Source organism: Canis lupus, chromosome X (genome assembly GCF_011100685.1).
Source record: "Canis lupus familiaris isolate Mischka breed German Shepherd chromosome X, alternate assembly UU_Cfam_GSD_1.0, whole genome shotgun sequence".
NCBI classification, from domain to species: Eukaryota; Metazoa; Chordata; class Mammalia; order Carnivora; family Canidae; genus Canis; species Canis lupus.
The window spans coordinates 55,310,929-55,331,769 of NC_049260.1; the positions used below are offsets into that span (position 1 = coordinate 55,310,929).

Here is a 20,841-nt window from a genome sequence, read left to right on the forward strand (position 1 = left end):
TATTTGCTGTCTACAAGAGACTCATTTTAGACCTAGGAAATGAACAGCTTGAAAATCAAAGGTTGGAGAACCATTTTCCATTCAAATGGTCCTCAAAAGAAAGCTGGGGTAGCAATCCTCCTATCAGATAAATTAAAGTTTATCCCAAAGACTGTAGTAAGAGATTAAGAGGGACACTATATCATACTTAAAGGGTCTATCCAACAAAAAGACCTAACAATCATGAATATTTATGCCCCTAATGTGGGAGCTGCCAAATATATCAATTAATAACCAAAGTAAAGATATACTTAGATAATAATACACTAATAGTAGGAGACTTCAACACAGCACTTTCTGCACATGACAGATCTTCTAAGCAGAACATCACCAAAGAAACAACAGCCTTAAATGATACACTCGACCAGATGGATTTCATAGATATTTACAAAACTTTACATCCGAACACAACTGATTACACATTCTTCTCAAGTGCACATGGAACTTTCTCCAGAATAGACCACATACTGGGTAACAAATCAAGTCTCAACCAAAACCAAAAGATTGAGATTATCCCCTGCATATTTTCAGACCACAATGCTTTGAAAGTAAAACTCAATCACAAGAGGAAATTTGGAATAAACTCAAACACGTGGAGGTTAAACAGCATCCTCCTAAAAGATGAAAGGGCCAACCAGGAAATTAGAGAAGAATTAAAAAGATTCATGGAAACTAATGAGAATGAAGAAACAACCATTCAACATCTTTGGGATACAGCAAAAGTGGTCCTAAGAGGGAAATACATCACAATTCACAATACAAGCCTCCCTCAAAAAATTGGAAAAAACTCAAATAGACTAGCTAACCTTGCACTTAAAGGAACTGGAGAAACAACAGCAAATAAAACCTACACCAAGGAGAAGATAGTTAATAAAGATTTGAGTAGAACTCAATGAAATAGAGATCAGAAGAACTGTAGAACAGATCAACAAAACCAAGAGTTGGTTCTTCAAAAGGATTAACAAGATAGATAATCATTAGCCGGCCTTATTAAAAAGAATCGAGAAAAGACTCAAATTAATAAAATCACGAATGAAAGAAGAGAGATCACAACCAATACCAAGGAAATACAAACGATTTTAAAAACATATTATGAGCAGCCATACACCAATAAATTAGTTAATCTATAAGAAATGGATGCAGGGGATCCCTGGGTGGCTCAGCAGTTTGGCGCCTGCCTTTGGCCTGGGGCGCAATCCTGGAGTCCCGGGATCGAGTCCCATGACGGGCTCCCGGCATGGAGCCTGCTTCTCCCTCCTCCTGTGTCTCTCCTCCCCCCCATGTCTATCATAAATAAATAAATAAATCTTTAAAAAAAAAAGAAATGGATGCATTTTTGGAAAACCACAAACTACCAACACTGGTACAGGAAGAAATAGAAAACCTGAACAGGCCAATAACCAGGGAGGAAATTGAAGCAGTCATCAGAAACCTCCCAAGACACAAAAGTCCAGGGCCAGATGGCTTCCCAGGGAAATTCTATCAAATGTTTAAAAAAGAAACAATACCTGTTCTACTAAAGCTGTTCTGAAGGATAGAAAGGGATGGAATACTTCCAAACTCGTTCTATGAGGCCAGCTTTACCGGAATTCCAAAACCAGATGAAGACCCCACCAAAAAGAATTATAGACCAATATCCCTGATGAACACAGACGCAACAATTCTCAACAAGATACTAGCTAATAGGATCCAACAGTACATTAAGAAGATTATTCACCATGACCAAGTGGGATATATCACTGGGATTCAAGGCTGGTTCCACACTCGTAAAACAATCAGTGTGATAGATCACATCAACAACGGAAAAAACAAGAACCATATGATCCTCTCAATAGATGCAGAGAAAGCATTTGACAAAATACAGCATCCATTCCTGATCAAAACTCTTCAGAGTGGAGGGATAGAGGGAACATTCCTCAGCACCCTAAAAGCCATCTATGAAAATCCCACAGCAAATATCATTCTCAATGGGGAAACACTGGGAGCCTTTCCCCTAAGATCAGGAACATGACAAGGACGTCCACTCTCACCACTGCTATTCAACATAGTACTAGAAGTCCTAGCCTCAGCAATCAGGCAACAAAAGGAAGTAAAAGGCATTCAAATTGGCAAAGAAGAAGTCAAACTCTCCCTCTTTGCAGTTGACATGATACTGTACAGAGAAAACCCAAAAGCCTCCACCCCAAGATTGTTAGAACTCATACAGCAATTTGGCAGTGTGGCAGGATACAAAAATCAATGCCCAGAAATCAGTGGCATTTCTATACACTAACAATGAGACTGAAGAAAGAGAAATTAAGGAGTCAATCCCATTTAAAATTACATCCAAAAGCCTAAGATACCTAGGAATAAACCTAACCAAAGAGGTAAAGGATCTATACCCTAAAAACTACAGAAGATTTCTGAAAGAAATTGAGGAAGACACAAAGAGATGGAAAAATATTCCATGCTCATGGATTGGAAGAATTAATATTGTGAAAATGTCAATGCTACCCAGGGCAATGTACACATTCAATGCAATCCCTATCAAAATACCATGGACTTTCTTCACAGAGTTGGAACGAATCATCTTAAGATTTGTGTGGAGTCAGAAAAGACCCCAAATAGCCAGGGCAATATTGAAAGGAAAACTAAAGCCAGGGGCATCACAATGCTGGATTTCAAGCTGTACTACAAAGCTGTGATCATTAAAACACTGTGGTACCGGCACAAAAACAGACACATATATCAATGGAACAGAATAGAGAACCCAGAAATGGGCTCTCAACTCTATGGTCAACTAATATTCGACAAAGCAGGAATGACTATCCACTGAAAAAAGGACAGTCTCTTCAAAAAATGGTGCTGGGAAAATTGGACATCCACATAAAGAAGAATGAAACTAGACCATTCTCTTACACCAGACACAAAGATAAACTCAAAATGGATGAAAGATCTTAATGTGAGACAAGATTCCATCAAAATCCTAGAGGAGAACACAAGGAACACACTGTTTGAACTTGGCCACAGCAACTTCTTACAAGATACATCCATGAAGGCAAGAGAAACTAGAGCAAAAATAAACTATTGGGACTTCATCAAGACAAGAAGCTTTTGCACAGCAAAAGAAACAGCCAACAAAACTAAAAGACAGCCTACAAAATGGGAGAAGATATTTGCAAATGACATATCAGATAAAGGGCTAGTATCCAAGATCTATAAAGAACTTATCAAACTCAACAGCAAAGAAACAAACAATCCAATCATGAAATGGGCAAAAGACATGAACAGAAATCTCACAGAGGAAGACATAGACATGGCCAACAAGCACATGAGAAAATGCTCTGCATCACTTGCCATCAGGGAAATACAAATCAAAACCACAATGAGATACCACCTCACACCAGTGAGAATGGAGAAAATTAACAAGGCAGGAAACAAATGTTGGAGAGGATGTGGAGAAAGGGGAACCCTCTTGCACTGTTGGTGGGAATGTGAACTGGTACAGCCCCTCTGGAAAACTGTGTGGAGGTTCCTCAAGGAGTTAAAAATAGATCTGCCCTATGACCCAGCAATTGCACTGCTGGGGATTTACCCCAAAGATACAGATGCAGTGAAACGCCGGGACACCAGCACCCCGATGTTTCTAGCAGCAATGTCCACAATATCCAAAGTGTGGAAGGAGCCTCGGTGTCCATCGACAGATGAGTGGATAAAGAAGATGTGGTTTATGTATACAATGGAATATTACTCAGCCATTAGAAATGACAAATACCCACCATTTGCTTCAACGTGGATGGAACTGGAGGGTATTATGCTGAGTGAAATAAGTCAATCGGAAAAGGACAAACATTATATGATCTCATTCATTTGGGGAATATAAAAAATAGTGAAAGGGAATAAAGGAGAAAGGAGAAAAAATGAGTGGGAAATATCAGAGAGGGAGACAGAACATGAGAAACTCCTAATTCTGGGAAACGAACTAGGGGTGGTAGAAAGGGAGGAGGGCGGGGGGTGGGGGTGACTGGGTGATGGGCACTGAGGGAGGGCACTTGATGGGATGAGCACTGGGAGTTATGCTATATGTTGGCAAATTGAACTCCAATAAAAATTATATATATAATATATATATTATATATATATAAGAAAAGACAAAAAAGAAAAAATAAAATAAAAATCTTAAAATATTAGCAAAAAAGAAATAAAAATAATAGATCTATAGGAAAATCTGTCATTTGTGACAACACAGATGAATCTAAAATACATTATGCTCAGTGAAATAAGGCAGACAGAGAAAGACAAATACTGCATGATGTCACTTACACGTGGAATATAACAAAATCAACTCATAGAAACAAAGTAGGATGGTGATTATCAGGGTTTGGGAGTTGGGGGAATTGAGGATATGTTGGTCAAGGGATACAAATTTTCAATTATTAAATGAATAATTTATAGAGACCTAAGTTACTGCATGGTATCTATAATAATGTGTTATATACTTGAAATTTACTAAGAAAATGAATCTTAAGTGTTTTCACCACCAAAAAGTAACTGTTTAAGGTGAATATGTTAATTAGCTTGATTGTGGTGATCATTTCATAATGTATTCCTATATCAAAATGTCTTGTTTTGCTCCATAAAATCAGGTGCTGCAAAATACAATGGTATTCTTTTCTTTTTTATTTTATCCTTTTTAATATTTTATTTATTTTTTCATGAGAGATACAGACAGAGGCAAAGTCATAGGCAGAGGGAGAAACAGGCTCCTTGCAGGGAGCCCGATGCAGGACTCGATCCCAGGACCGTGGGATCATGCCCTGAGCCGAAGGCAAACACTCAACCCCTGAGCCACCCAGGCGACCCTCTTGTTTTTAGAGGGCCTGTATTTCTTTACTGAACAGATTTAAAATTACTTCAGAATTCTCTTGTCCAACTGATTTTCTTTCTTTTCCCTCATTTTCTAGCCTTGTAGAATATTTTTATTTTTACTTCTTCCTTTCCAATTTATATGCCTTTTCTTTTTCTTGCCTAATGATCTGGGTAGGACCTTCAGTACTGTTGAATAGAAGTGGTAAGAATGAACATCCTTGTCTTGTTCCTGATCTTTGATGAAGTTTTCAGTTTTTCACCCTTGAGTATGAGGTTAGCAGTGGGCTTGTCAGGTATGACGTTTACTATGTTGAGGTACATTCCATTTATACCTAATTTGTTGAGAGTTTTCATCATAAAAGGATGTTGAATATTTTTTTAAGGATGTTGAATATTGTTAAATGTTTTTTCTGCATATACTGAGATTATCATATATGATTTTTATCCTTCATTCTATTCAATGTGGTATATCATATTTACTGATTTACATATGTTTAACATTCCCTGCATTCCAGGGAAAAATCCTACTTGGACTTTGTATAAGATCCTTTTAATATGCTTTGAATTCAGTTTGCTAGTATTGTGTTGAGGATTTTGTTCATCAGGATTACTGGCCTGTGGTTACTTTTTCTTATAGTGTCCTTGTCTCGCTTTGCTATTAGGGCAATGTTGGCCATGTAAAATTAGTTTGGAAGTGTCTGGAATGAGTTTGAGTTTGAGAACAATTAGTATTAATTCTCCTTCAAATGTTTTGTAGAATTTACGAATGAAATCATTTGGTCCTGGACGTTATTTTATTGGGAGATTTTTGGTTACTGATTCAATGTCCTGACTCATCTGTTTACATTTTCTGTCTGTTCAAGATTCAGTTTAGGTAGGTTGTACATTTTCTAGAAATTTCTCCATTTCTTCTAAACTATCCAACTTGTCACATAATTTTTCACTATAGTTTCTTACAATCCTTTGTATTTATGTGGTATCAGTTGTAATGTCTCCCCTTTCATTTCCAATTTTATTTATTTGAGTCTGCTTTTTTTCCCACTATCTTTTTCTTGGTTAATCTCACTAAAACATTTGCAATTTTATCTTTTCAAAAAACCAACTCTCATTTTTGTTGAAATTTTCTGTTTTTTAATCTCTATTTCATTTATTTCTGCTCCGCTTTTTATTATTTCCGTTCTCTGCTATCTTTGGCTTAGTTATATTTTTTCTAGTTGCATAAGGTATAAAGTCAGGTTTCTTTTTATATTTTTATTTCTTTTCATTTAATTCCAGGATAGTTTCCATAAAGTGTTATATTAGTTTCACATGTTTAATATAATGATTCAACAATTCCATAAATTACTCAGTGCTCATCAAGATAAGTGTACTAGATTGTTTATTGAAGCATTTGTCACGCTATAAACTTCCCTTTTAGAACTACTTTTGTTGCATCTGTTTGCATTTTGGTATCTTATGTTTCCATTTCCAAGTTCTTAATTAAATTCCAGCTAGTTAACATTAGTTTCAGGTGTAGAATTTAGTGATTCATTACTTACATACAACACCCAGTGTTCATCACAAGTGCCCTACATAATACCTATCACCTATTTAATCCATTGTCCCACCCTCCATCCCTCCAGTAAGCCTCAGTTAAAAGCCTGTTGCCTGGTTTACCTCACCTTACCCACCCCTTTTGATTTCTTCTTTCACCCACTGGTTGTTCAAGAGTATGTTCTTTAATTTCTACATATTTGTGAATTTTCCAGTTTAACTCTTGCTATTGATCCTTCTTTGAGTTAATTATTGTATAAAGTATAAGATTTAGATCAAGATTAATTTTTTTGCTTGTGGATGTGCAATTACACACTATTAATTGAGAATATCATTCTTCCTCCATTGAATCCTTTTGCATATTATTGAAAATAAGTTGAGCACATTCCTATGGGATTATTTTGGTGTTCTCCACTGAGCTCCAATGATCTATGTGTTTCTCTCTCTGACAATACCACATTCAAGATTACCCTAGCTATATAATAAGTCTTGACATCAGATAGAGTAATTCCTCCCTTTTTATTCCTTTTTCTCAGAATTTTTTTAGCTATTTTCATTCCTCTGCTTTTATACATAAATTTTAGAATAATGTCTCTATTTTTCCCATTCTTTTACTTGTAACCTATTTGTATCTTCATATTTAAACTGTGTTTCTTTTTAGCAGTCAAAAGTTGAGTCTCACTTTTTAACCTATTTTGACAATGTCTGTTTTTTTACTGAAGAGTTGAGATCATTTTAATTTAATGTTATTTTTGTATATGCTGAGATTTCAATCTATCATTTTCCTACTTATTTGTTTTCCATTTGTTCTACCTAAATTTGTTCCCTTTTTCCTCTTTTTTCTGCTTCTTTTAGATTATTAAATATTTTTCATAATATTACTTTGTCTCCTTTTTTTGAATTATAAATTCTGCTTTCAATTCTTCTGGATATATACCCAGAATTGGAATTGTTGGATCATATGGTAATTCTATTTTAATTTTTATGAGGAACCACAATACTGCTTTATATAGCAGCCATACTATTTTGCATTTCTATCAACTACTTTCATTTTTAAACAGTATTTGTGCTGTGCATAGAATTCTACATTTACAGGTACTTTTTGTTATATTAAAGATATTGCTCTACTGTGTTCTTGCTTGCCTGAAAAATCCAACGTCATCCTTAATTTGCTCCTCTGTATGTATTCGTGTCATTTTTCTCCAGCTGCTTTTAAGATATTATCATTATCACTGGTTTTGAGCAATTTGATTATTATGTGCCATGGTTTAGTTTTATCTGTGTTTCTTATGTTTTTTCTTTAAGATTTTATTTATTTATTAATAAGACACAGAGAGAGAGGCAGAGACACAGGCAGAAGGAGAAGCAGGATCCATGCAGGGAGCCTGATGTGGAACTCGATCCCGGGTCTACAGGATCATGCCCTGGGCTGAAGGCAGGCGCCAAACTGCTGAGCCACCCGGGCCGCCCTGTGTTTCTTATGTTTGATGTTTGCTAAACATCTTAAATATACCATTAAAAATTAATTAAATGTTAAAAGCTTTCAAGCATTATTTCTTCATATACGCTCTCTCCTCATTTGGGGATTCTAATTACCCAACTATTGAGCTACCTGAAGTCTTTTCATAGCTTGTGATGCTATTTTAATTTTTTTCCCTACGTGGTTTATTTTGGATGGCTTCTATTGCTGTATCTTCAAACTTACTAATCTTTACCTTTACTAATACTACTGGAGATATCCAGGAGTATGATTACCTTACTAATCTGATGTTAATACTATCCAATATATTTTTTATCCTAGACCTAGTTTTCATCTCTAGGAATTTGATTTGGATCTTTTATATCTATGTCTCAACTTTTTAAATATATGGAATAAAATTAAATGAGGTATTTTAATGTTCAGTTAATGTCAACTTTGTCAGATTCTAGTGATTGCTCATTCTCTTCATTATAAAGTATTTTCCTGCCTCACTATATACTTGGTAATTTATTATTAGATACCAAATATTGTATACTTTACCTTGTTGGGTGCTGAATAGTTTGATATTCTGATAAATATTCTTGACCTCTACTCTGAGAAGCACTTAAGCTTATTGGGATCAATTCCATCCTTTTAGGTCATACTTTTGATATTTTAGGTAGGTCTGGAACAATTCTCAGTATAGGGCTAATTATCCTCCACCATTCAGACAAGATCAATCTGAGTTCTCTACCCAATGCCCCCATAAATTAGAAGTTTTTCTGTCTGGCTAATACGAACAGGCTCTATTCCCAGACAGTTGTGAGTGCCAGGCACTGTTCCCACTAATATTTTTAGATGGCTATTCCCCCGTGGCTCCAGGTACTTCCATCCCATATTGTCCTAATTAGTATTTGGCCAAACAATGGAGGAGGACTCTCTGACTGCTAGAGGTCTCTTTCTGAGTTGTGCTCTCCTTCCTGGTGGTCTATCCTGTGAACTCCAGCTGCTTTGGTCTCCTTAGACTCTCAACTCCATCTCCTTAAATTAGGAAGGCTGCTGGCATCCATTTCAGTTCCTCTTCTTGTGCTACAGCCTGGAAACTCAAGAGAGTAAGCTGCACCATTGAAGTCCTCACCTTGTTTATTTATCATTGCCCAAAGATCACTCTCCATTGCCTGATGTCCAGTGTCTCAAAAAACACTTTTTCATGTATTTTGTCTTTTTTCTTTTCTTTGGAGGGAGATCGGCAGTGGGGGACTAGTTGTTCAGGGAAGCACATAAATATGATCTCTGTTACATTTTGGTTAGAAGTAGAAATCCATCACAACTTTTTAAAACCATACATCCCATTTTTTACAGTAAGTTTTTACCTTAATTCCAGTATAGTTAGTATAGAGTGTTATATTAGTTTCAGGTGCACAATGTAGTGCTTCAACAATTCCATACATCACCCAGTGCTCATCAAGACAAATACACTCCTACATTCCGATCACCAACTCACCCATTCCCCCTGACACGCACACCTACCTTTTGGCAATCATCAGTTTGTTCTCTATAGTTAAGAGTTTGTTTCTTGATTTCTCTTTTTTTTCCTTTGCTCATTTGTTTTGTTTCTTAAATTCCACATGAGTGAAATTATATGGTATTTGTCTTTCTCTGATTTTGCTTAGCATAATACTCTCTAGTTCCATTCATGCTATTGCAAATGGCAAAATTTCATTCATTTTTATTTCTGAGTAATATTCCATTGTATATATATACCACATCTTCTTTATCCATTCATCTATCAGTAGACATTTGGACTGCTTCCGTAATTTGGCTATTATAAATAATGCTGCTATAAACATAGGGATATGTGTACTCCTTTGTGTTAGTGTTTTTATATTTTGGGGGGAGACATCCAGTAGTATGATTACTGCATCATAGGACAGTTCTACTGTTAACTTTTTTTTTAATATTTTATTTATTTATTCATGAAAGACATACAAAGAGAGAGGCAGAGACATAGGCAGAGGGAGAAGCAGACTCCTTGTGGGGAGGGAGCCTGATGTGAGACTCGATCCCAGGATGCCCAGATCACTACCAGAGCCAAAGGCAGATGCTCAACCATTGAGCCACCCAGATGCCCTCTATTGTTAACTTTTTGAGGAATTTCCATACTGTTTTCCAGAGTAGCTGCACCAATTTGCATTCCCACAGTGAAAGAGGGCTCCTTTTTCTCCACATCCTTACCAACACCTGTTCTTTTTCGTCTTTTTTATTTTAGCCATTCTGACAGGAGTGAGGTGATATCTCATTGTAGTTTTGATTTGTATTTCCCTAAGGATGAGTGATGCTGGGCCTCTTTTCATGTATGTGTTGGCCATCTGGATGTCTTCTTTGAAGAAATGTCTGTTCGTGTCTTCTACCCACTTTTTAATTGGATTATTTTGGGGGAGGTGTTGAGTTGTGTCAGTTCTTCATATATTTGGACTAGCCCTTTATCAGATGTGTCATTTGCAAATATCTTCTCCCATTCAGTTGGTTGCCTTTTAGTTTTGTTGATCCTTTCCTTTGCTGTGCAGAAACGTTTTATTTTGATGCAGTCCCAATAGTTTAATTTTGCTTTTGTTTCCCTTGCTTCAAGAGACATATCTAGAAAAATGTTGCTACAGCTGATGTCTGAGAAATTACTGCTTATGCTCTCAACTATTCTTTACTTTTTTTTAGGTAAGCTCTACACCCAACATGGGGCTTGAACTCATGATCCTGAGATCAAGAATCACATGCTCTACAAAATGAGCCAGCCAGGTGCCCCTATTCTTTACTTCCTAAAAAAATATCTGAAGTTTCAAACTTTTCTACAGTAAATCTGGATTGTTTTGTGAGAAAAAAAATTACCACTTTTTGGCATTTTTTAATTGTACAACTTTTTTTAAAGAGCAATTTTAGGTTCACAGTAAAACTGAGAGAAATGTACAGAGACTGGCCATATACCTTCTAATGCCATACACACTAAGCCTCCCACCTTATCAACATCCTCTACCAAAGTGGTAGACTTTGATGGACTTACATGGACACATCATAATCACCCAAAGTCCATAGTTTACATTAGGGTTCACTCTTAGTGTAGTATATACTATGGGCTTACACAAAGGAATAATGACAAGTATCCACCATCACAATATCATTCAAAGTATTTTCACTACACTACAAATCCTCTGTGCTTCAAATCATAGTTTTTTAAAGGGAATAAAGCTCTGACTTTCTTTTTTGTCATGTTAAAATGAATTATTTTACTATATCTTAATATCAGACATGTCATTTCCCTACACTGTAAGCTCCCAATGGGGATGAACCAATCTTAGTGGTTTGTTTTTTGTTTTTGTTTTTAGTGGTTTTAAATGAATTCCTATACAATGCTCATTAACATTCTGCATTATTTATATTTAATACATAGATGGGACCTAAGCAGATTATTAAAATATTTGATGATCTATGATTTTTATAGTGAACATACTTATTTGTTAGAGTAGAGAAAGAAGATAAAGAATATAGATTCTTCCCAAACCTCAAAACTTCTGGCAGCTTTTTTCCACAGAATGTTGTGTAAACAGACCACTAATTCGGTTGTCAGTTGTCTTCCTGTTCGCTGACCTGAAAATGAAAACTGAGGCTCTAAAAACAAAACTCAAGATCTATTACATTAAATAAGAGTGCTAACTATATTCAGAACCTATAATCTTTAAGTAATGGCTACAAACACAATCCTATTCAGACAGGTTTTCATCATCAATTTTAGGTTAACTAGCAAAATTGATTATATAATAGAATCAGAGTTTGCTAGAATCACAGTAATTCGCCTATCAATTTGTGGTAGTTTGCCAGCTTAGCCTCTTTTTAATGTATTTTCCATGTTCCAAATTTGATCATCATCTGGTGCTTTAATGTTATTGTGAATGAACAGACAGCAATGCTAAAAATCGTTAATAAGAAGTGTTTATATTATTATATACTAACAAGATCAGATCAAGTTCACAAGAAAGGCCAATTACACCTTAAAGCCTTTGTAAAATACTTTAAGACCATGTTTACACATAAATTTTATTACTTTAAATTGTAATTCACGTCTGATTGTTTCTGGTCTAGACACAGGGTTCAAATACATTAGCAAACATTAAGGTAAAGTTTAAACTGCAACAGAATTCTACATCCCCTCTCTTCTACTCCTTTGGCACTACTAATTTCCACAAAAGTCTTGATAAGAACACTAAAAGTCTCTGACCCCAAAGCCCAGTCAGCAAACATAGGTTGTTCCATAGCTTAGATAAAATTACTCACATGAGAGTAAAATGATATTTAATGTGCCTATTTAAAATATTACTTTGAGAGCATAAGTTTATAATTGGATATCACGATAAAACTGGCTACTATAATCTTAAGAAAATTAGTCATTCTGGATAAACACATTTTCTAGTTGGCTGACAGTTAACTTTTATTAAAAATAAAACATTTTTACTTTTAAAAGTCTAAATTATTTCATTTAAATTCTTAATTTTTCTAAAAATTATGTTTTTAAATTATGTTTTTCTTTTTTAAAAGATATTATTTCAGAGAGAGAGCAGTAGAGCATGAGCAGGGGGAGGGGCAGAAAGAGAGAGAGAGAGAGAGAGAGAAGCAGACTCCTCATTGAATGTGAATCCTGACATGGGGCTTGATCTCACACTCCAACATCATGACCTGAGCCGAAATCAACATACACTTAACCAACTGAGCCACCCAAGCACCCCTAAATTATGCTTTTCTAAATGTACTTTCTAGTTTTCTGAAGCACAACTTAATCTTTGCTTGCCCATTCAAGGTCAATAACACTAACAACTATTGCATTTTATTGTATTATTTTATCACAGTGGTGCCTTTGGTAAGTAACTATTATATCATACAGATTGCTATATTTTTAAAAATATTTGAAACTGTTCTATAAAATTTATAGTTTTCTCCTCCCTTGTGGTTAGATTATCTATGTCTTTCCCTGTAGACCCTTTCTCTCTTTCTAATATGCTACCATTAAAATGATCTGGTTAGAAAGACAGATAATCAAGCATATCAAAATTGGGTCTAAAAATAATTGGATTCTTAGTGAGGATCTGTAGGGACCATATTACCAATAAAATATGGTTTGTAGAATCTAAAGTTCAAAGGTTCCTAGAAATCAAAAGATTTCTTTTAAAAAAAATCAATGACTTTTTATAAAAATATGATACCTATTTGTAAAAATTCAAGAAATCTGGTAAAATATAAAGAAAGGAGTGCCTGGGTTGAGCATCCAACTTGATTTTGGCTCAGGTCATGGTCTTGAGGTCATGAGATTGAGCCCCACGTCAGGCTCATGCTCAGCATAGAGTCTGCTTGTCCCTCTCCCTATGTTCCTGCTCTTTCTCTCTCTCTCTCTCTCTCTCTCTCAAAAAATAAAATCTTAAAAAAAAGAAAGAAGGCAACAAGTTACCCAAAATGCCATAACTCAGAATAAAGCCCAGTATTAACATTTAGTGACTATCAATTCTGTTATAAATCTGTATATGTGTAGAATTAGAAGGATGTATTGGGGTGAGAATTTTCTATGAAAGGGATCATCCTATCTGTGTTCTTCAGGGTTTGGAGTTCTATGGAGAGGCAGGGGGTTAGGGGAATGCTGAAATTTGGCTCTACATTTCTGCTTAAACAGAGAAACTCTATTATCTATTTTATTTAGGATAGGGTTCACAGAAGATTGCATGACAAAAAGGATGCTGGGGCTAAAAAGGAAGTTAAAAACTAGGAATGTATTTCACAACCTCTATTTTATAGTTAGAAAAAAACAAGATCCAGAGACGTTATTAACTTGCCAGAAGGCACACAGCTTATTTGAGATCACACTGAAATCATGAAGTTAGGCCTTTAACCTCACAATTTTTCACTACAAGAGAGATTTAAGCTCAGAGGTTTGTCCATTTTTGCTGATGTTTTGCTATTTTTGCTGTTTCTCATTCTAGTTTGTGGAATCTGGATCAATGAGGTATTACAGCTAATGGCTATTAGGGAGAAAAAAAAAGGAGTTGAGAAAAAGGGATCCAGTGATCTAAAAATTTTGCCACTTCTGCGACATCTAAGAATTATATGCATATTAACACCTTTCTAAAACCTGTAGAAATCCTACTGACCTATAATGATTTCATCAATCTTCTCCTTGGCAAGCAGTTCTTCCTTTCTTTGTAAAAGCATGTCAATGTAGAGCAGTAAAGCTTTCCCAATATTTTCTGATGACTTAAAATGTTCACAAATGATCTTCATGAAATAAAATCCAACAGATTCTCTGTCCAATGAGACACAATTTTAAATGGCATGAATGGAATAACTGGTTTTTGATCAATGGGTCTAAAATTTATTTGAGAATGAGCAAAACATGCAAGATAAAACTATATCTGAGCTTACATAATATCACCAAATGTCTAAATAAGCCTATTAACAATAAATTTTTAATTCAATTTCTATTTAATTTATTAAGCCACAAACATTTTCTTGTCATGAACATCTATAGTCAGATAATCATCTCTCTTTTAATATCTAATTTATGCTTTTTCCTTTAGAACTGATGCCAATTTGGGACATCTGGGTGGCTCAACAATTGAGCCTCTGCCTTTGGCTCAGGGCGTGATTGTGGAGAGCTGGGATCAAGTCCCACATCAGGCTCCCTGCATGGAGCCTGCTTCTCCCTCTGCCTATGTCTCTGCCCTCTCTCTGTGTCTCTCATGAATAAATAAATAAAACCTTTTTTTTAAAAAAAAAAAAGAACTGATGCCAATTTATAAAAATTGGAACATGAGATCCAGTAAAGACACATGAACTGATGTTAGAAATTTACTAGTCCCTTGTGATGAGAATTTTTAGGATCTACTCTCTTAGTAACTTTCAAATATATCATATAGTAGTGCTGTGACCATGGTCATGGTGTACATTACATCCCCAGTATTTATTTATCTTGTAACTAGAGGTTTGTACCTTTTGACCTCCTTAAGTTATTATGATAGACACCTTAAGCTTATACAGTGCTGAATGTCAATTCTATCTCAACAAAATTGAAAGAGGAAAAAAGAAATTTACCAGTTCTCTCTGCCAACAACTTGTTTTAAAAATTTTATTTATGCTTAATTATACAAATAGTACACCAGTATATTCTGATTATTTAAAAATGCAAATAATTCATGGATTGGAAGGCTTAATATTTTTCAGAAGCCAAAACTACCAAAGCAATCTACAGGTTAAATGTAATCCCTATGAAAACTCCAATAACATTTTTTGCAGAAATGGAAAACTCTTCCCTAAACTTCATATGGAATCACAAGGGACTCCAAATAAAGCTGAAAGACTAGCAATTCCTGGTTTCAAAATTTACTACAAAGGTAATCAAAACAGTGTGGTACTGGCATAAAGACAGATATATACACCAATGGAATAAAATAGAGTTCAGAAATAAAATATCTCATATATAATCAAATAATTTTCAACAAGAGTGCCAAGACCATACAGTGAGGGAAAGAACAGTCTTTTCAACAAATGGTTTTGGGGCAAATGGATATCCATATGCAAAAGAATGAAATCGGATGTTTTTATTATACTGTATACAAAAATAAACTGAAAATGGATCAAATGACCTAAACAGAAGAACTAAGGTATAAAATTTTAGAAGAAAACAACACAGGGGGAAATCTTCATAACACTGGGCTTGGTAATAATTTCTTGGATATGATACCAAAATCATAGGTAACAAAAGCAAAAAACAATAAATTAGATAAATTGGACTACATTAAAATTTAAAAATTTTGCGTATTAAAAGATATAAAGAGTGAAATAGGCTACCTGTGGAATAATATGGTGAAAATATTTGCAAATTATATCTGATAAAGTGTTAATATCCAGAATATAAAAGAGCTCCTAAAACTCAACAAAAAAAAGCAAACAACCTAATTTAAAAACTGACAAATAACTTGAATAGACATTTCTCCAAAAAACATACGCAAGTGGCAATAATCACATGAAAAGATAATCAACATCACAAATCATTAGGGAAATGCAAATCAAAACCACAATGAGATACCACCTTATACCGACTGGGATGGCTACTATCAAAAAAAAAAAAAAAAAAAAAAAAAACAAAGAAACAAAAAGCAAGTATTGGCAAGGATGTGAAAAAATTGGAAACTTTATATACTGTTGGTAGGAATGTAAAGTGATACGCCATTATGAAAAACAATAGAGCAATTCCTTTAAAAAATTAAAAACAGAATTTCCATAGGATCCAATTATTCTATTTCTGGGTATAAACCCAAAATAACTGGAAGTAGGGTCTCAAAGAAATACTTGTATACCCATGTTCATAGCATTATTCACAATAGCCAAAAAGTGGAAGTAGCCCAAGTCTCCATCAACAGATTAATGAATAAATGAAATATAGTATATACATACAATGGAATAGTATTCAGCCTTTAAAAGGGAGGAAATTCTGACACATGCTACAAAATGGTTGAACTTTGAGAACATTATGTTAAGTGAAATACATCAGTCAGAAAGAGACAAATACTGTATAATTTCACTAATATGGGGTATCTATACTAGTCATTCATACAGACAGAATGTAGATTAGTGTATGGGACTGGGGGGAAGGGGACTCAGGAGTTAGTGGGCACAGAGTTTCAGTTTTACAAAATGAAAAAAGGGCTCTGGAGACTGGTTACAAAACAACGTGAATGTACTTAACACTAGTGAACCACACACTTAAAAATAGTTAATATGATAAATATTATGTGTATTTAATCAGATTTTTTAAAAAACTGTTAAAAAGTTTTTAAATAAAAAGGTGCAAATAGTAAAGATAAAGCTTACATTTCTGTGGACCCCTATCCAGTCCCAGTCTCTTTCTCAAAGGTAGACACTTCTAAGATTAGTATCCTTTTCAGTCCTTTCCTGGTACACTTATATGCCTGTCTGTACTTAGAAACATAGTTTTAAAAATATATAAATGACATATTATGCATACTTTGCTTCTTTTCCTCTCAATACCATGTCTTAAAGTTCATTATGTACAGATTTACCTTACCCCTTTTAATTCCCACATAATATTTTATTGTATAGAGATACCTTTTCTTATCTATTATTCCTCTATTGATGATATTCAAGATGCTTTCAATGTTTCACTATTACAAGCAATGTTCAGCAAATATGCTTGTAAACATGTGAAGTGTAACATATAAATACCAAGGATTAAAACAGCTGAGTATGAGTACTTTAAATTTTGACCCTGTCAATTTGTTCTCCAAAAGACTGGGTGCTGGAGAAGCTGTCAACCTGGAAATGTCAGGAGGTGCATATAAAAACTGAAATTCCCACCAGCATCCTCTAATATAATGAAACTTTAGTTTTTGCCAATTTGATACTCTGCCAGCCCATCTTAAATCAGAAGCCTTTGCCTCAAGTTCTGTTTGATTTTTAAACTTTTATTATCCCTTTTCTCCTGGTATTCTTCACACCTAAAAAGAAAGAGGAAAAATAAAAAAATTCTGTCCAAATATCAGAAGACAACTATATAGGTATAAATCATTTAACATAGATTTCTTCTTTACACATAAATCTATAAGAAAGGAAAATACAGCTGTCAATTTTGGCCTTTCCTGTCATCAATTCAGGAGAAAAATGACTTAAAAACTATAAAAATCATTCTTTTCATGAAAAGCCAAATTTTCTTCAAACATTACGGATGTGGAATATTTAATGGCATGATACAAGATACTGCTCTTAGAAAGATGAGGTCAGGAAACCTTCTCATACCAGCATAAGGAGAATTACTAATGAAAGTAATGAAAGGTTACAAATACTGGGTATAGGATCTATGCTAAGTAGTGTGCTAAGCACCTTACACTATCTTATTATATTTCTATATTAATACCATAAAGTGTGCTGCAGCATACTCATTTTGCAGTTTAGGCTCAGAAAGGCCATAAAATGTATAAGATAGAAACAAAAAAAGCATTCAGAATTTGAATCCAAGTCTGTTTACCCCAGAGTTTTCCCCATTGTTTCCTACTGACTTTCTGTGAAAATGATATTTAAGGTCACAGTAACAATGGTCATAGATGTGACTCAAAGGAAAATTAACTCCCCTATTAAGTGTTTTCATTAATTAAAATTAACTATAAATCATTTAAATTGATTCCTCTTCCTTCCATAAGAGATCTGTACAAATGGTAAAGATGTGGTCAAAATAAATGCTGACAGGCAGCCCCAGTGGCCCAGCGGTTTGGCGCCGCCTTTGGCCCGGGATGTGATCCTGGAGACCCCGGATCAAGTCCCACATCAGGCTCCCTGCATGAAGCCTGCTCCTCTCCCTCTCCCTCTGCCTGTCTCTGCCTCTCTCTCTCTCTGTCTGTCATGAATAAATAAATAAAAGCTTTAAAAATTTTTAAAAAATAAATCCTGACAATTAGTATCTAATAAAGTCATATGAACTGCTCCCAGGAATATGCCACCATCTATAAATTCTCCATTAGAGAGAGTGATGCAGACAGGATGGCTCAGGCCTTCCATGTTTCTTTAAGTCCTTTCACTCACCCAACCAGGCCACTCAGAGCACTCACAGCTCAGTATAGGTAGGTTCTGATCCTGTCAGCAAATCCAGGCTCTCTCTGTTGCCTCTATCAGATCCACACTTTCAGCAAGTTTCCCTTTTCTCTAAGAACCAGCCCTTAGCCATAGCCCTCATCTCTTAGTGTGAGCTCTCAGGAATCTGTTACTTGGGCATGATGTTCTCTTTACCTTTTCCCTGGAACCCTCAAGCCTTAGGAATCTGAAGGAAAGAACAGGCCCTGTCAACAACCCCTCCTGAAAGCCAATGGCTCTTTACTTTCTTTGTTTCTTTTAGGCTATGTGACTAAACTATTAGCTGTAAAGGAAAATGAGTATTTTACCAATATATAATTGAAAGAAGAAACAATTGTTAGAGGAAAACGATACAATGAAGGAGAAAAATAAAATTTATTATATTAGAATAAAAGAAAAGAAATACAAAACAAGATTTTTGAGGCTAAAAATAGCAATTCAGGTAATGAAATAAAAATGTAGATAAATACATAAATATAGAATCTTGAAATAGGGTTAAAAATATTAAAAAGGATTTAGAAGTGCTAACTTACAGAATTCATAGCCTTAAGAGTGTATACAACATTAGTTATACCTTTATGTTTTAGTAAGAATATATACAGTAGTAAATGACACAGGGTGCAGAAACGAGTACACACAGCAAGGCTGAGATTGCCTATACTTAGAAAGGCCTTCTTGTGTACAAGAAACAACAGGTGTTGGCAAAGATGTGGAGAAAGGGGAACCATCTTACACTGTTGGTGGGAATGCAAACTGGTGCAGCCACTCTGGCAAACAGTTTAGAGGTGCCTCAAAAGTTAAAAATAGAACTACCCTAGGATCCAGCAAGTGCACTACCAGGTATTTACCCAAAGAGCACAAAAATATGAATTCAAAGGGATACATGCGCCCCGCTGTTTATAGCAGCATTATCTACAATAGCCAAATTATAGAAACAGCCCAAGTGTCCATCAACTGATGAATGGATAAAGAAGAAGTGGTGTATATATATAATGGATTATTACTCAGCCATCAAAAAGAATGAAATCTTGCCACTTGCAACAACATGGATGGAGCAGGAAAGTATTATGCTAAGCGAAATAAGAGAGTCAGAGAAAGATACCATATGATTTCACTTATATGTGGAATTTAAGAAATAAAACAAACAAGAAAAAAAAAAACAAGCATGGGGGAAAAAGAGAGAGAGAGAGGCAAACCAAGAAACAGATTCTTAGTATAGAGAACAAATTGATGGTTACCAGAGAGGAAGTGGGGGAGATGGGTGAAATAAGTGATGGGGAATAAAGAGTGTACTTGGAGTACCAGGTGTTGTATGTGAGTGTTGAAACACTAAATTGTACACCTGAAAGTAATATTATACTGAATGTTAATTAATTGGAATTTAAATAAAGACAAAAAAAAGAAAGGCCTGCTTGCAAAATTGGTCCCTGGCTGACCTCTGGTCACTTGACTGGTAAATAGTTCCCCACACTGATATAAAATTTTCCCTTAAAAATAAGAGTGGCCTAGACTATGCAAACAAAATGGTTTATATTCCATCTACTTCCCTTCTGGGTGTCTGGAATCTTAGTATGTGCTAGGGAGGAGTACCTACATGAGCATCCCCATTTAAAGCCTTGGGACTTAGTCTGTAATGAGCTCTCTGGTAAATAATGGTTCACACAAGTTGTCACACTCATTGCTAGAGGAATTAAGCATGTCATGTGCAACTCTATTGGGAAGGAACTCTTGGAAGCTTGTTTCTGGTGTCTTTCCTTCAGACTCTGGTCCTGGTGGCTTTTATCTTTATTTTTATTGCTTTTGCTTTGGAGCCTTTGTTAGCCCTGATTATTACTAATAAAAAGGAACATATAAAACCTGTACACACACACCCAACTACAAAGCACAAGAAGCAAATCCTGATAAAACTAGAGGAAGAAATAAACAAGTCCACCAGTTGGTGACTTCAACACTCCCTCTCAAAAATTCAAAGAAATAGAAAAAAAACTAGCTAAGATACATACTTATCAACTCTCAGGACCTAACTGAATTTACAGCAGACTTCATCAAACAGCAGCAGAAAACACAATCTTTCCAAGTGTCCACAGAATATATGTTGAAACCATTCTGGGCCAAGAAAAAAAAAAAAACCTTAAGAAACTTAAAAGAAGTAAAAACAAACAGTGTTTTCTCTGGTAACATGGATCAAATAGAAATCAATACCACAAACAGAGTTCAGTAAAACTGAAAACAATGTATCAAAATTTGTGGGAGGCAGATACAGCATCACTGAGAGGGAAGTTTTTTTTTTT

At 35.1% G+C, this 20,841-nt stretch overlaps 1 protein-coding gene across 7 annotated transcripts in view; it reads right to left on the minus strand.

Annotated features, from left to right (window-relative positions):
- Positions 1–20,841, minus strand: part of TEX11 (testis expressed 11) — a 311,539-nt gene that overhangs the window by 158,280 nt on the left and 132,418 nt on the right. For all 7 annotated transcript variants that reach the window (XM_038587641.1, XM_038587642.1, XM_038587640.1 and 4 more), the window contains 2 exons: positions 14,062–14,213; positions 11,433–11,518 (listed from right to left, as the gene is read on the minus strand). In XM_038587641.1, coding sequence (XP_038443569.1) covers positions 11,433–11,518; positions 14,062–14,213 — 238 coding nt within the window. The remainder of the gene's footprint in view (positions 1–11,432; positions 11,519–14,061; positions 14,214–20,841) is intronic.